Raw genomic sequence first — 16,850 nt, forward strand, 5'->3', positions numbered from 1 at the left:
CTTCATGCCGCTAGTCCTGTTGGGAGCTGGTGCCATTTATTGGTCGTTTTGGTTATATAGGAATGATATAATTTTTGAAACAAAAGGTGTTTCTTCTCACCTACATGTTATCTATACTACAGAAGCTGGCTTCCTAGAATTCGATTTTGGTGGTTTGTCTACAATTAGCGAATGTTGTCAAGTAATACTTTTGTTAGGCACATGGGTGACGATCTAGTCTGTAGATTGATTAGTACCAGTATGTTTGTACTTTCTTTAAAAGTTGTAGGTTGTGTGCATCCTGATATGCAGAGTCCGGAAATGCTTTCAAGATGATTGTATCAACTCAACGTGATGAGAAACATAATAAAAGCTTCCTTTATCGAAAAAAGATATCACTACCGAGCATTTTTTTAATCATAGTACTGGTGTATATATTTATATATGCACACACTCACCCATATGAACGCATAAATCGCGAGATTGACGAAGCCACGTATGTACACACACTCACCCTTACGAACGTAAGCACACACACATTTCCCCTATGAGCACCTTAAACCAACAGATCTTGAGCACATTCGAAATACTTCACCCGATCACCACCTTTTCCTATGAGCACCTTTGAAATAATGAGATTGAGCTGGTAGATCTCGAGATTGATGAAATACTGAGACTGAGAAAGTCACCACAGATGTCTCACTATTGACGGATACGTCAACAACCACTAAAAGAATGTCAACTCCGTTAAATCTAGAAAAATGCGAGCACATATGTCAAGTCAATGACTTGAACCCGGATAGACAAGTTTCACCACAAGGAACCCAACCAACTGAGTTCCACTCAGTTCGTTCAACTATTTCTAATTGATAAACAGAAACTTATTGTTCAACACAATATTTGATCAAAAGCTTAAAAACTGCAAGCGCTAATAATTATTACATTGTGTAGTTTAAAAATCATATAAGTTTATGTGTCAGTTTGTATTCAAACTACTTGCAAAATCTGTTATATTTGAAAGATAGTGGTCAAAGATATGCATCAAAGACTATGAAAAATCAAGTATGCTAGGCACACAGAATTATAGTCACATTGATACGATATGTCCCTCTTGGAGACGCAACACGTATTCAAAATTATTAAGCAGGATAAAGTGTCCACTGTCCACAAACAGTGAAGACGGATGATAGCAGAAAACACAAGGATGCAAACAGATAAAACACAATTAGCATGGAACGCTCAAATTGATTTTCCGTTTATCATCTTTTACTCCCATTTTGATATCCTTGCACTGAGCTGCTTTACAACTTTTGGTAGAATAATATGGCCAGCCAAACACTACCTTAGGCAACGCTGAAGAAATTAAATGGTAACTAACTCAGGCTTGTGGTTGTTAGACGTTCAGTGTTTCTGAAGCATGTCTCTGAACCAGTAGGCTGACGCCTTGGGGTGTCGTTCGAGCTTGGGCGTGCTGAAGTCGACGTAGACGATTCCGAACTTGGACGTGTAACCTGACTGCCACTCGAAGTTATCAAGGAGAGACCAAGCGAAGTAGCCAGCCACGTTTGCACCATCATCGATGGCTTTCTTCAGCTCAGCGAGGTAGCCTTTGTAGAATTGCACCCTTGTGGTGTCGTGCAAGTACTGCTCACGGGTCAAGTTTCCAGGTTGATCCATTCCTGGTAACATAGAAACAAGATTGGTATATGTATCCCTTGATATGCAACGCATTTCATGTGAAATGTTCAATGGTGAGATGTGAGACTGTACTAATGAGTACCGTTCTCAGTTATGAAAACTGTTGGATTTCCATACTTCTGCTTCAGATAGTTCACACAACCATACATCCCCGTTGGGACAATGTAAAGCCAATTTGAATTTGCCTGGTATTGAAAAGCTAATCAGGATTTCACAAACTAGCGAGTTATTTCTTAATTCACCAGCACTGAGCCACTGATGGCATGTAACGTGTACTGTGTAGTACTCCATTCCAAATAATAAGTCATTCCAACTTTTTTTGGAGAGTCAAAGGATCTTAAGTTTGACCAAAATTATAGAAAGAAGTACAAAGATTTATTACATCACATATGTATACTATGAAAATATAATTAATGAAAAATCTAATGATACTTATTTGATATCATAAATGTTATTATTTTATTATATAAATTCGGTCAAACTTGAGATGTTTTGACTTTTCAAGAAAGTTGGAATGACTTATAATTTGGAATGGAGAAAGTACTAGTTTACTGGATGATGTTTGCAAATGCTGAAGTGAATAAGAACTACATACCTGTGGTCCAATTGGTTTGCCGTTCCGTTCTACTGCATAATTTAGGGGATGAATGCTCAGGTGAAAAATATCTAAATTTAGGTAAAACTTGGGTTTGAGGTAAGAACTCACAAGCATATTGAACCTGCCAATCAGCTGAGTAGCTAGTAGGCTTCTGCTGGAGCAATTTCTGGCCCTTGATGTAGCTAGCTGTGTATTGATTGATCCCAATGTAATCCGCTGAGCCCTTCACCAATTTAACTTGCTCAGGAGTAAACTTGGGTAGCCTCTCTTTCACAATATCTTGCATCGTCTGTGGATAATGTCCATTTATTAATGGATCAACAAACCTGCATCAAATGCAATTATTGATGATATTAGAACTTGTACTTTGCTTACATGAAAACTCAGGTCTTGACAAAGGATACTTGCATAGCTTACCAACCAACATGGAAATCCCTTGCTCTTTGAGCCGCTGCTTGGTCTTCAGTTGAGTTTGTGAGAGCTTCGTACCAATTGAAGTCCAGAACTATTCCAACCTTTCCTTTCTGAGCAGCCTACACTTCGAAAAATTTATTTTATCAGCAATTTAAACCCGAAAATGTTAATTATTACATATATAGCAAATTGGACAGGCTATAGCTATTGCATGCCTTTTGCGGTTTACACGACCAATTAGTTATGGAAGGAATCGGTTGCATTTTTTGAGTGAGGAATAGAATTGAAACATTATAAAGTATGTTGAGCATCGTTCCAAAGCATATAGACCCGCAACATTTCATTTCTTAAAATTTACTTTTGGACTGCACACTTCATGTAGTAAAATAAGATCAAATTTTGTACTGTACTCCAGATTACCTATTACTAACATAGCACTTCAAGAACAGATCTATAAGATTTTTTGTTCAGGGTAATTCTATGAGATATTAAGTAGAACATACCTGATACTTATTACGGTATCTTGCCACTGCAGCAGCATGTGACAACAGAAAATTATGAGCGACGATATAAGGTTCCGTTGCTGAATTCCCACCAGCAGCACATTTGGTACACCTTTGAGGAGGAATCGACCCACCATCATAACCAAGTAGTGCTACTATCCTTGGCTCATTGAATGTAAACCAATGCTTTACACGATCGCCAAAAGTCTTAAAACAGAAGTCGGCATAATCTGTGAATAGTTCCCTACAAAACATTATATAGAAATGTAAATAAAATCTGGTTTTTCTTCCTGCTAATTTTTTTTGAAATAAATTTTTCTTCCTGCTAAGACTTGTGATACGAGGGATATAGCATGTCACATTTTGCAAGGATAAAATAAATTAAACAGAGTGCTTCTATACATTGTGCAGTCTTCTTTTGGGAAAATATAGAAACACTTTCATATTCATAATTATCTACTTGTAGGAATTAGGACTCTAGGAGTCACATTTTAAGACTCAGTAACAAATCTCAGCACATGAACAGATAGAAATTAGACTGACTTACGCCATCTTGGGGTTTAACCACCCTCCATATTTGTTCTGAAGTGCAAGAGGAAGATCGGAGTGGTAAAGATTGGCGTATGGAGTAATGCCTGCTCAGTTTTCAAGGAGACATTCAAACATGAGCGAATGTGGGTTCCAACCGAAGCCTCAGATGTCGAATTTGCTCCAACTTGAGCTTGTACCTTTCTGAAGCAGGTAGTTTATCAAATTGTTGTAATAGGCAACACCTTCTGGATTGACTCTTCCCTCGCCATCTACATAACCAAAGGTGTGTCACCGGTGTTAAACCTAAAAGAACTTGTGCTCCTAGACTACCATGCTAACTGCTAAGTACAACTGAACTCAGATATATGTACCTGGGAAGATCCTGGACCATGAGATTGAAAACCGGTAGGCATCAAAATTTAAACTTTTCATGAGGTCAACATCTTCCTGTAGCATGACAAAAGGACTAAGTACAAGGCTAATTAACAAACTTTCTTTTACTTCAAACTTCACCTGCAAGCATTTACTACATCTCATTTGTCATATAATAACTAGCAGTACCCTGTAGCGATGATATTGATCCACTGCGACGTCTGCAGTCTGATTCCCTACAATATTTCCTGTTGATCGCAACACAAAACAGAGAATGTCAATGAAACAGGAAACTTCAATCGTTGCAGCAGACACAAGGTACCGCTCCCGAGTCTGCCGGGTCGAGTACAGAGAGGGCCATTTCGTACGCCTGCGCATCAGACTCTTGCAGCACACTACGCTAGTCGAAGCCGAGCTTGCTAATGCTAGCGCAGGGATGGGGCAGCCGGGCGCAACTGAATCTGAGTGTAAGCGAGAGGTGAAGGTGATTGCTACCGTACCTGGGGTGTGCGCGAATGGGTCCCAGGTGGAGGGCCCCCGGCCGTTGGTGGACGCGGCGCCCTCGACCTGGTACGCCGACGTCGCCGTCCCGAACACGAAGCCCTTGGGGAACGACGCGCGGCTCAGCCCGCCCAGCCAGCTCGCTCCTCCCCCCGCCGCTGCACCTGGACTCGCGCCGCCGCACGCCACCAGCAGCGCGAGCAGCAGCGCCGCCCACCGGACAGCAACCATCTCTCCTCCCCTGCCGCACAGAGCAAGCAGCTCTCACTCTGTTTGCCCACTAGCTCCGGGCTCCTGGTAACGGTTGGGTGGCAGTAGCACTATTGCTCCTGCAGTCCTGCTAGCTAGGGTCGTCACCAGTCACCACTCCAGTCCCCGGCGCGGCATCTTTTTGATGTGAACTTGGCCGTGCACGCACCCGAGTTTCGACGAGATCCTCTCCCTGACTACGACGGGCCGACACGGCTGGTGAGGGTAGCGATTAACTTATCCGATCGCATGGCTCGTGCGCGTCTACTTTCCTTGGAGGCTTGGATTGTTTATGGGTCGTCGTCCTGTCGGTTTCGGTGGGTGGCGCGATCCTCTTCTTCCTTTTTTGATGAACCGGCGCGCCCCGTCGCGTGTGGTCTGCGGGAGTATCTCGCGGTGCGGGCTGTCTACAGTCTACTGTCTTGTTGACCGGTGAAACAGCACGTCGTGCGGTGCGGACGGACTTGAATTTATTTGGCTGGGATATCGAAGATTTCGCTGTGCTGCTACTGCAGGCTGCAGCTGCTAACTTCGGTGTACTCGTGCTGCCACATCGGAAGAACGTGGCCATGTGGGGAAGCGATCTGGATTCTTGCGTTTCCAGCGATCGCTGGATCAAGCGCATTTGTTCGAAATCGAAATGGAACCGCAAGGTCACGGCCTCACGGGGCAGGTGGAAGCTCAGAAGCTGCGAGGAACCAGTAACCTATAGCAACGGAAGGATCACGAGCATGCCTCTGCGTGATTCTTTACCATTATATATCGCGTTCGAAGTGGACGTAGCTAACGTGCCGGCAAGCAGTGTCGCATCGCATATCTATGGAGCTTCCGATACGGCATCAAAGGGTCATCAAATGATCCCATCGCTTCGGATAGGAATTTCCTTCGGATATGATATCCAGCCGTGCGTGCGAGCCATGATGGACCAGCAGCAACCTTTTATATGAAAAATGAAAACTCGGTACTCAGCTGCCAAAAAAGAACATCCACTAAACTGGTGGCCACCATGACAATCGACAACGGACTCTAATCAACGCAGATACACGGAATGAGGCAGCTCAGCTCAATCAACACACGAAAAACACTAAATATACGTTCAAAGCTGGCTCCTGAAAAATAAGCCCTCAATCATAGTCTCAGTCCTACAACAGGTCCCCCTCATCGATGCAACATGTCTTAAAAGCAACACGCTGCCATCCACTACAAAATTCACACTAGAAGAAAAAAAAGTACTCCTTTCTAATTAAACCGAGGAAACTATGAAGACGGATGGAAGTAGAACACACAAGGAGACGAACAGAGAGACCAGCAGGGCAGCGCCATTCGAGGTGGCTGACGGCGAACCAGCTGGACGGGTGCCTGAACCGGTCTGCGGGGTGGCGGCCTTGGAGCCCGTCCCCGAAAGCTTGTCCTTGAACTAGTACGCCGAGTCCTTGGGGTACCGCTTCAGCGTCGTGAAGTCGACGTAGACGATGCCGAACTTGGACGTGTAGCCCGACAGCCACTCGAAGTTGTCCAGGAGGGACCACGCGAAGTAGCCCACCACATTTGCGCCGTCGTCGATCCCTTTCTTCAGCTCCGTCAGGTAGTTCTTGTAGAAGTCGATCCGAACGGTGTCGTGCAGGTACTCCTCGCGTGTCAGGTTTCCGGGTTGATCCATCCCTGATATAATTATATCCATTCATTCATGGCACAATGATTTGTCGATGCAATTCAAGGAGCATCATGGAAGGGAGTGCAAGCATTTCAGGTGAAGGAGACAGGTTATTTCGTGTTACCGTTTTCGGATATGATGGTGGTTGGATTCTGGTACTTTTCCTTTATGTAGTTCACAACTCCATACATGCCCGATGGGACGATGTAAAGCCAAACTGAGTGCGCCTGCACAGCACAGGTACATTCATCATCAGAAATTTTCATGCTGTTTTGCACTTGTCAATCTTGTAACACCAACAGAATAAAGTAGAGGGTTCAAAGTAGTAAAAGGGAGAAGCTTATACCAGCTGTCCAATTTGCACGCCTTTTCTTTCAACTGCAAAGTTCAACATGGAAGGAAGAAGGCGATGATCTTCAGAAACTGTAGTGATACACACACAACCACATAGAACCAGAATCACAGGTTGGTAACTCACACTTATATTGAACGCCCCAGTCAGACGAGTAGCTTGGTGGTCCTTGCTGTGTAGTTTGTTCATTTGAAATGTAGTATGTTGTATATTGATTGATCCCGAAATAGTCCGATGAGCCCTTGACTAGCTTAGCCTGTTCAGGTGTGAAACTTGGTAGCCGATCTTTCACAATGTCCTGCATTATCTTTAGATATTGTCCATTTATTAATGGATCAAGAAACCTGAACCATGACCATTTGGTATGGTTAATATTGGTAACTGTGTTAAATAAGATACTGAAGTTTGTCGCATATTGCTGTTAAGATCTTACCAACCAATATGGAAGTCCCTGGCCCTTTGCGCTGCTGCTTGATCTTCAGTTGAGTTGGTAAGAGGTTCATACCAGTTGAAGTCTAGAACTATCCCGACCTTGCCTTTCTGAGTTGCCTATAGAGAAAAAAAAAAGTAACTTGTTCTGGATCATTTCCTCACAAAAGACTCAGCAAAATAATGGATCATTTTCGATCTTTTTCTTCTTCTTTTGGGTTGGGGAGTTTATAAATTACATCAATGATAAAAAATGCAGAATATGCTTTACATATTACAGTTGTTGCCACTAGATTGCTTAGGCACAAGAGTTTTTTTTTTTTTTGTGTGTGTGTGTGTGTAAGATGCAATGTAGTACAGGATGGTCATTTTGGGTTCAGTTTACCGAGGAAGTAGAAAAAAACTAATTTGAGAAACCCCGAATGTACCATGATGCATTTGTCAACAGTTAATCTCGTATGTTGTCATGTTGCTATCGATTGATGTATTTTTTTCGAAAAAGGACCATCGCAGCATGTAAGCATTAAGAACACCCAATAATTAACACTTGCAGGTTTAGGTTACTTGCTGCATATATGCAAATTATACTACCATTGACACATTCAATGTCAGTGCACCAGTTTGTACATTTTGTCACAGACATGCATATTATCCTGGTACTAATACTTAAGTATTTGCAATAGTTCCTATTTGTTTATTCTTCCCTTCCATTGAAAAATACCTGGTATTTATTGCGGTATCTTGCAACTGCAGTAGCATGAGATAAGAGAATGTTACGAACAACAATGTAAGGTTCTGTTGATGAGTTCCCACCGGCAGTGCATTGTGTGCACCGGTTAGGGGAGTTAATCCCTTTATCATAACCAAGGAATGCTACTATCCTCGGTTCATTTAATGTGAACCAGTTCTTGACTCGATCGCCAATAGTCTTGAAACAAAAATCGGCATAGTCAGCGAATTTGTCCCTGCAGAACATATATCCAGAAAAAGCCCAGCCTCAGTACAGATTATGATAAGACCAAATGAAATGTATATCTAAAAAGAACAATATCACTTCATAGTTCACACTTGTCCATGTGGGTGAAAATACTAAGCCATCATCAAATTGGCCTAGATATTGATGCAAAATTTCAAAATTAAACCACTAGATCTCGTCGAGATCTATAATTTTCATATAAAAATTATCTTCATTGAATTCCGTAAAAATATATGATTTGATATGATTAATATATCTTAGAAAAATCATATTTTTTTTACGGAATTAAATAAAAATAATTTTTATATAAAAATTATAGATCTCGACGAGATCTACAACTTTCTAGTTTTGAGTTTTTTCATTTGAAGTCGTTAAGATGCTCAAAAAAATTAATGACATATTTACACTTAAGGATATTTTCGACTTTTCACACCTGCAGTTTGACGGAGTTAGAGCCCAAACTGACAGCAGCAGTGGCATGGAGGATAAAAAAAGTTAGAGTAGTGACGCTAAAAACCGCTGAACTTTTTCAAAGACACACAGAACATTACGATCTTTTTAATGATAAACAAGGAATTCCTCTTTCTTTTTGCCACCCGGCCTAGCGGGTTGCGGGCTTGGCGAGCGAGAGCGAGGAGAGCTGATCTGCGGCATCTGCCTGCCTGCCGATGATGCTCGGCGCGCTGCTGATGATTGGAGCGGGAGGCGTGCCGCGTGGGTCGCGGAGGGTTTATGGCGGCAGCTCAGGCCTGTCGGCGTGGCCGCGGGGTAGCCGGGTAGGTGCTATCTGGGTTGGTGGTCCACTGGTCCGTGGAGGCGTGGACCCGACTCCAGCGTGGCGGTCGCACACTTCGCGGCCCGCGGTTCACGGCTCTGTGAGCAGTGATGCACGGTAGCGTCGTACCGTGCCGGGCGGTCTTGCTAGCCATCACTCACTCGTTGCTGTCTGAAAGGACCGAACGAACAATCCGTGAGCTGTGACGCACTACAGAACGTACGGTAGTGGATCTGTGCTGCTCCGCACTCAGCAGTAAACGAAGAAACGCAACGGTGTTCACCAGGACCAGGAGCAGTGGAGCACTGAGACGCATGTCTGCTATAGTGCTAATGGTCAACGGTGAAACATTTGAAGCGAGTGTCGTCCTCATTTTTTGAAGGGATAAACCAGACTAGATTCAGTCTGAACAGGTCGAGCAGATGAATGACTCGACTTCGTCAAGCCGATGCTTGCAGCTTGCGTGTGATGTGGTTTCAACTGGGCGGCACATGCGTGTTCCCAGCTTTCCCCCTCCTACAGATTACAGGGTGGGATCGAGCTGGTTAACACCTGAACCCCTTTAAATCATCCTTCATACACATAATAAAATACAGGCACGTATCAACACCAAGTGGCACAAATTTTGCTAGCAAGCTTTGCAACAATGCCTTACATGTCAGCGCTGCGACGTCGACGACAAGCTGAAGCTCCGTGTGACCCGACGTCGTTACCTGCCGGCGGACAGTTCGATGGCGTCCTGGTTGTAGACGGAGTCCTCGCCCCAGTCGAACCGCAGCTGCATCCGCTCGTAGTCCTGCCTCCTCGTCACCTCCACCTGCTGCCACTCCTCCCACCGCTCGGCGAGGCCCTCACCTTCCAGCATCCGGACCACCTCGGACATGGAAGGGCGGTCCTCGGGCGAAGCCTGCGTGCAGAGCAGCGCGATCTGGATCATCATCTCCACCTCCTGCCCGTTGTAATTGTTGTTCAGGTTGCGGTCAACGATGGCGTCGAGATGCCCTTCCCTTTGCAGCTTCTTGACCTACAAATTTTGCAGCAAGCTCACAAGTGTTTTGCGAAGAGAAATTTCATGCGATGTGTATGCTTGCATCAAAAAACTGAAAGCTCTTCGTGCACAGAAGCAGTTCAGACAACAGCTACGAGGGATCAGTTGTAGAAGACATAGGAATCGGCTTACATGATCAAGTAACAACACATCATCTTCTTCCTCCAGACGTGAAAAGTCGATGGCACGCTGACCAGTAACTAGCTCGAGAAGCATTATGCCATAACCAAAAACATCGGTTCTCTCGGATGACTTCCCAGTGGACAAATACTCGGGGGCAATGTGACCCATGGTTCCACGAACCTGAGTAGTCACGGATGTCTTCTGTACATCCACCAGCTTGGCCAAGCCGAAATCACCAACAACTGGTTCAAAACCTTCATCAAGCAAGACATTGGCAGCCTTGACGTCACGATGTATAATCTTAGGATTGCAGTGTTCGTGCAAATACTCCAGTCCACGAGCTGTGCCTAAAGCCACTCGCTTCCTTGCAGACCAATCTAATATTGGCTCCCCAGGTTTAAATTCTGAATCGTTGACATGATAAGCATGTATTAGATGACGACGTATTACAGCAAAATCATCACTATGAAAGGCAAATAGTATAGAAGTGGTGAAAGATTTGTTTGTTAAAAATAAAAAGTGGCAAAGTTTTCCACTCATTGGATGTATATCCAGTGAAATATAAATTAATGCAACTAGCTATCCATACATGGTAACATGGTGTAGCTATGATGTAATGTGCTAGAAATAGTAGACTATGACCTGTTCAATCAGCAAAATGGAACAGTTCTGATACCAAAGAGGTTCCTACTGAAAAACACTTTACATATCCTCAACAAAAAGATGCAAATCTCTGCTAAGTGCTAACCCACTCTGTAGGTTAACTGGATGACAAATCTCAAGCATTACTAGGTGACAAATTGCTGTACGCACTCTGTAGACCAGATCTCACCTACCTGGTAAATTTAGATCATTTTAACACCGTATTACAAACCAATCGTGCAGAATTACATCTAACTTAGAGCATATGAAACATGAATTTTCAACAAAGAGTTACCTAAAGGGGCAACTGAACTCACTATGCTAGCTTCTAAATACATAAGTTGCATAATCTATAAGCACACTCATGGTCTAGGTAACTTCATAGAGTAGTAACAGTGCAGAACTAAATGCAATGAAACAAGTGATTAGCTAGTTAAGACTTAAAAAAGAGAGTACCTCGCAGACGGTAGGCCACACTAAGATTCTGCATGAAAGGATAAACAAGTAGGCGCTCTGTTTGTGTTGTGCAGAAACCAATCAATCTTAAAAGATTCCGGTGAACTGCAACACTGATCAGCTCAACCTCACGCAAGAAAGCAGCCTCTCCACCAGGACTCTCATAATCAGTTAAGCGTTTTACAGCAATCTTAGTGCCATCTGGAAGTGCTCCTTTATATACTTTCCCAAAACCCCCTTGTCCAAGAACATTTTTCTCACTGAAATTATCAGTTGCAAGTTGCAATTCTCGCCATGCAAATCTTTTCAACTGGCCAAATGCAATTCTACGATCATCCTCACCTGGGGAGCATAAATTATCCGTTCAGTTAGTTCAATGCAAATCTTTTGAAATGTGGAATTTGAAAGATTGGCAGTGTCTTAGGAACACATCTAAATATGCTAGTTTCTAGTGTGCCATCATCAGTGTTAAACTGGTACAGTAAGCAGAATATGCCACTCCAAAGACGTACACTGGCATACATAGGCCAGTTCTGGAAACCATGGTTTTAATTAATCATTATACCTAATTCTACTTGAGCTTATTTTTTTTATTTCTTTAGAGAGAACTTAGTTTCAGTGCTCTACATATCAGCTTTAACTTATTGGTTTCATTTCTTTGTTTAATACGTGATGAAATTATGCGGATTGCAGTATTTTTTTTAGCTAATGAACAAGTTTAGCTGCAGCAAGGTGATGATATAAAGTGCAGCTTATTCACTACCTGATACATCCACAAATACTTCACGAAGATGGCTTTTCCTCCTTCCATTACAGATAATGAATATAGCCCCTATGATTAGAAGCCCCATCAGACCTCCAACTGTTCCAAGCACAATGCCTATTGTCGAACCACGGGATGAACCTATAAAAAAGCGACAATATTATCAGATGCTTCTAATTATTTGACAAACGTCCAATAGGGAGTCTGTCCCCTGTGCTATTTGACAAATGTACAATAAAGAACACAAAAATGCATGGCCTGTTACCTTGGTAAGACATATTTGAGGCACAAGGATGGAGGAAGTTTGCTCCACAGGTCAAGTTATTACCTGAAAAACTGTGAAGTAAATAAACCTTTGTTAGCTCTCAAAATTAGCACGCATGGACGCCACATAAATTTTATAATGATCACTTATTCCACAGTACTTGTAACGTGCAACTTGAAACAGCTGGGGAGGTATTTGACCAGTGAGTTTATTGTAAGCCAGCCGACTGCCATCATATGAAGAAAAAAGTTGGTATAAGACAAGAATTTAAGTCTTGTGAGAAAAACTATCATTTGAGTGCTAAAACCTTACATGTCTGTCAAGCTTGAGATGCTTGCTAGCGTATCAGGAATAGAGCCATTGAGATTGTTTTGACTTAGTATCCTTGTTAAGAAACAGAAACAGAAAACAGGAATGTCAAGTCATTGAATGTCCATAAAACAAAGAATAAGGATTCTAGTACATACAGAAGCTGGAGCTTTGAAAGCCTGCCAAGAGAAGCCGGTATTGGCCCAACCAACAGGTTGTCTTCCAAATCTAAGCTTGTCAACCGAGAGAGGTTGCCAAACTGCTCTGGTATGACACCAGTGATGTTGTTACCAGGCAATGACCTGCAGTATCATACATTACATTGATCAACAAAACAGGGAATTCATGGCGACGTGATATAACAACAAAGCCATTATTTCATCTAGCAAGCGAAAAAAAAACACTAATACTTAGTTACTTTTAGATGCTAATTAGTTTGCAAAGAATCGTAAGCACAGTAGTCAGTAGCTATTACATCACAGCCACTACCTAAAATATTTAGGTGCATCATCAATCTAGAAGAGTCACTTACAGAACATTTAAATACTTCAGATCTCCGATTCTTGGTGACAGAACTCCAGTAAACCCCATAGAAGCCAATGTTCTGCAGGAGGGTATCAGGAAGGTAAACTCAGAAAAAATGGAGATCCTATCATATAGATATAGCTCAATGATGAGTTTAGCACACCAACATATTGCAGGTTGAACTGCAACCGCATCAAAGTTAATAATTACATGCTAAAGTAAATGCCTCTCAACTGATATTTGGAGCTGTTAGAGACCTTAAGAGCTTATCGTAATGAATGTAGGAAATGTAATACCAAATAAATTTAGCTCCGAGCTAAGTGATCTATTCGTCAACTAATCGAAGTACAAAAGTTAAAAATAAGAGTGCAGAGAAACAGAATGCTGCAACTTACACTTGCACAACATTGTTGCTATTGTCACAAATAACAGAATTCCAAGTGCAAGGGTTAACTTGATTTTGGTTCCAGTCAGAAAGCTGATTGCCAGTAGCATTTAGTTTCAGCTTCATATCATACAAAGCATCACCTACGTTAACAAAAGATTCTTTGTTACTTGCAAGAGCTTGAAAATTATGTGTTGATAGTGAAAGTGAACTAAAAAAAGTGAAATACACATATGATAGGCATGTGAGTAACCTTGAGGATCAGATGCTGAGAATGGGAGCAGAGATGCTATAATTAGAATAATGTTGAGCAGCTCCATTTTTCTTCTATTATTACTGTAGCATCAGAGGAGTTCCTTGGAAAGCATGCCTGACCAGAAAACATGCAGAAACTGATCATGTTAGTGGTCCGTGCCTTATCTGGTTAATCAACAAAATCAATTCATAGTGGAATACAGAGCACACAATAAACGAAGAAGTAAGGCACAGACATGGCAAGTTGTCAAATACAAATGTTGTGTGCACTTGTTTGAACTGAAAGAAAATTAGTATCCACATCTGATCAGCATATCATGGAAAATGGAACAAGTTGTGCAGAAATGCAAGTGTTGTCTTGAACTCAGACCAGAGCATACATTTGTTTAAGAAATTAGCCAAAACAGATTCTATATCAGTAAAAGAAGCATAGTTTATTTCTAAATAAGATACTAGTACAGCACAAAAAAGAAATATGCATCCATTTCAGGTACTGACCAAGAGAAGCCCCACCCCCCTCAGTTCCCACAGTCTAACCCAACCAACCAGTTAGCTAGCCCTGAGGTGGTCCCAAAATCTCTGGAGTCAACCCTGAATTCCCAATTTTCAACATATTAGACCCCCGAATTTTGATATTAAGGCACGGGCATAGAAAGATGCCAAAATGATATTGGAAAAGTTAATTTCATGAGAACCCCATGTATTCATCTCAATCCACATGTGTTGAGATGGATTGGAGTGGAATTAAACTAAGTTCCATTCCAATCCGCTCCAACACATGTGGATTGAAGTGGATATACATGCATCCAAGGCTTAAAAGAATTAATCAGAATCGAATTGAACGTTTCCAGATACTAGTGCATAGAATCCCAGCCAAAGCAAGCAAGCGCGCACACACAGAGAGGCAGAGAGCTAGCTCAATTCGGGAGAAACAAGGGAAGCGAGTTAAAAGTGGGCAAGAGCTCCAATTACTTTATTAGCGATTCGTTACAGAGCTGAGAGCTTCGAGAACGACGGAGCGAGAAAACACTCACACGCAGAGAGAGAGAGAGACCAGGGCTCGCTCGCCCGCCCGCGCCGCGGCTCCGTCCGCGACCGCGAGATTCGGCGGTTCACGCCGCCTCCCTCATCATCATCATCTTCTGCTCTGCTCCACCTCCACCAGTCACCACCACCGCGGCCGCCGCGCGTGTGAAGGCGTAGGTGGTGGACGACTCGGCCGGTTGACTCCAGGCGCCGGAATTGACCCCTGATGCTGTTCCGAAACGGGAGCCCATCGCTTTTTGGGCAGGCGCGCGCGATTCGGCAGGTAGCAGTCTAGGTCTAGCACTCCAGTAACTGTGTCGGGTGGGTGGGTGGATCTTTCGAACCTCCCTTTCTCGAGTCCCTTCGGATAAGGTGGATTGGACTTCTGGCGGATGCTGCTGCGATCGCTTGCTTCTTCTTCTTCTTCTCTCTCTTTTTTTTTTTTTTTTTTTTTTTTTTTTTTTTTTTTTTTTTTTTTGCTGATGACGCGTCTGTCCGGCTCCACGGATTGGCCGAACGGGCGAGACGAGGCGGACGCCATCACGGCTTCTGTGCACGGACTGCTGTCCGCGTGTAGTTTTTTTTTTCCGGTCCGGTTCGGCTGGCTGAATCTTTTTGGAAACTGTAAAAAAAATACTGTTTTGGTTGAATTATTGTGAAAGAAAAATATCAAATAAGCCGAATATAAGATAAATCGAACGAGATCTTCGTGTTCGTTCGGCGCATAACCTTTTTGTCTGGTCTGTATACTCTCTTTCATGCTGCCAAGCGGGTGACGATAAGAGCACGCCTAATAAAACTTGGGCTATAAGACCATCTCCAACAACCCAATCCAAACACAAAATAGGTAGTTCACAATGTTTTTGTATCAAAAACACGTTCCAATAGATGACCCAAACTGACGACGCATTTTGCATCTAAGCCGATCCAAAACGCAAATAAATGTCTCAACGGAGAGACGACGCAAATCTCGTCCTTCGTCCGCAGGTCGCTGTTCACACAAATAGCTGTCGCTCTCATTCGTCGTCATCGGCCAAACAAAGAAAAAAAAAGAACACACCATTCCCCATCCTCTTAGTCGCTCACTCTGTCCTGACGCGGCGGCGGCGCCTCCTGCGGTCCGTCCGCTCTCCGCCCTCTTGTCCTCTCGCGCTTGCTTCGCTTTCTTCTTCGTCTCCCGCCCGCTCTGCTGCTGCGTCTCTCCTGTGCTGCCGCCTTCTGTGCGTGCCTCGTCGTCGCCGTTGGTCGGCCGGCCGCCGTGGCGGACGTGCAGCGTCGCGCGCCGGCCGTCGGTGCGCTGCTAACTGCTCTGCACGTCCGGCCACCGCTGTACCTTCTCTGCTCCCTCCTCCCTCCTCTTCTGCTTAAGCCCGTGGCGTTTCTTGCCTCCATCCACTCCCTATGTCGACCTTTCCTCAACGCCTCGCCGGATCTCGCGTCGGAGCTCGCAGCTCGGTGATCGGCCGCGGGGAAGACGAAGACGGAGGAGCAAGCGTGTCGGGTACCATAAAAAGGGGTCTCCTAAGCAAAAACCGAAAAATCGCTTAGACATTGTAAATATCGAAGCCAAAAGACAACCACCGGCAAACCCCCACCATATCCGAGGCCCGGCTGGACCACCCGGCCCACCTCGAACAATATCCGGGCTCACCCGAAGTGGGTTCGGCCCAGAACGAAACCACGAGGCCTCGGACAAGGTACCGGTTTTCTGACTCGACCGAGGCCCCGCGCCATAAGGCCTCGGAGGAGGTACCGATTCTCCGACTCGCCTGAGGCCCCGCACCACGAGGCCTCGGACGAGCACCCAGTTACCGACTCGCTCAAGGCCGGCTCGACATCAACCCCGTCACCACCGCCTTGACCGACTTCTCTGACGGGACGTCACATCCAACTAACGCGTCCAATCACTCCCACGACGTCAGCCGAACGACGGCACGATACCACGGAGTGGTCGACGAGACGGGAGTCACATCAACACCATGCCGTTCAGGACAGGACGGGGCAAGGGTTATAGGCTGCTGT

The 16,850-nt window shown here is 44.1% G+C and overlaps 3 protein-coding genes across 4 annotated transcripts; all 3 read right to left on the reverse strand.

Annotated features, from left to right (window-relative positions):
- Window positions 1-1,106: 1,106 nt before the first annotated feature.
- Window positions 1,107-5,045, reverse strand: LOC136474304 (beta-glucosidase 7-like). The gene is made up of 11 exons (XM_066471898.1): window positions 4,596-5,045; window positions 4,285-4,343; window positions 4,095-4,170; window positions 3,921-3,992; window positions 3,740-3,827; window positions 3,193-3,436; window positions 2,693-2,808; window positions 2,384-2,601; window positions 2,273-2,304; window positions 1,760-1,862; window positions 1,107-1,658 (listed from the first exon to the last, which is right to left on the reverse strand). The coding sequence occupies exons 1-11, from the start codon at window positions 4,825-4,827 to the stop codon at window positions 1,381-1,383; spliced, it is 1,518 nt and encodes a 505-aa protein (XP_066327995.1). The 5' UTR covers window positions 4,828-5,045; the 3' UTR covers window positions 1,107-1,380.
- A 1,047-nt stretch (window positions 5,046-6,092) lies between these two features.
- LOC136551283 (beta-glucosidase 8-like) lies at window positions 6,093-9,807 on the reverse strand. Its single transcript, XM_066542885.1, has 7 exons — window positions 9,687-9,807; window positions 8,002-8,245; window positions 7,285-7,400; window positions 6,978-7,195; window positions 6,846-6,877; window positions 6,624-6,726; window positions 6,093-6,507 (listed from the first exon to the last, which is right to left on the reverse strand). Coding segments are annotated over exons 1-7 (960 nt in total). The 5' UTR covers window positions 9,689-9,807; the 3' UTR covers window positions 6,093-6,262.
- On the reverse strand, window positions 9,435-15,226 carry LOC136551136 (LRR receptor kinase SERK2-like). Of its 2 annotated transcripts, none has more exons than XM_066542796.1 (12): window positions 14,839-15,226; window positions 13,801-13,917; window positions 13,558-13,690; window positions 13,170-13,241; window positions 12,796-12,939; window positions 12,641-12,712; window positions 12,489-12,554; window positions 12,329-12,399; window positions 12,064-12,204; window positions 11,301-11,642; window positions 10,212-10,606; window positions 9,435-10,055 (listed from the first exon to the last, which is right to left on the reverse strand). In XM_066542796.1, exons 2-12 carry the CDS (start codon window positions 13,865-13,867, stop codon window positions 9,741-9,743), a joined length of 1,818 nt encoding a protein of 605 aa, XP_066398893.1. In that variant the 5' UTR covers window positions 13,868-13,917; window positions 14,839-15,226; the 3' UTR covers window positions 9,435-9,740. The 2 variants fall into 2 exon arrangements, with proteins under 2 accessions (XP_066398893.1, XP_066398843.1); XM_066542746.1 differs by having other exon boundaries at window positions 14,775-15,226.
- Window positions 15,227-16,850: the final 1,624 nt, after the last annotated feature.

Source organism: Miscanthus floridulus, chromosome 1, assembly GCF_019320115.1.
Source record: "Miscanthus floridulus cultivar M001 chromosome 1, ASM1932011v1, whole genome shotgun sequence".
Classification (NCBI taxonomy): domain Eukaryota; kingdom Viridiplantae; phylum Streptophyta; class Magnoliopsida; order Poales; family Poaceae; genus Miscanthus; species Miscanthus floridulus.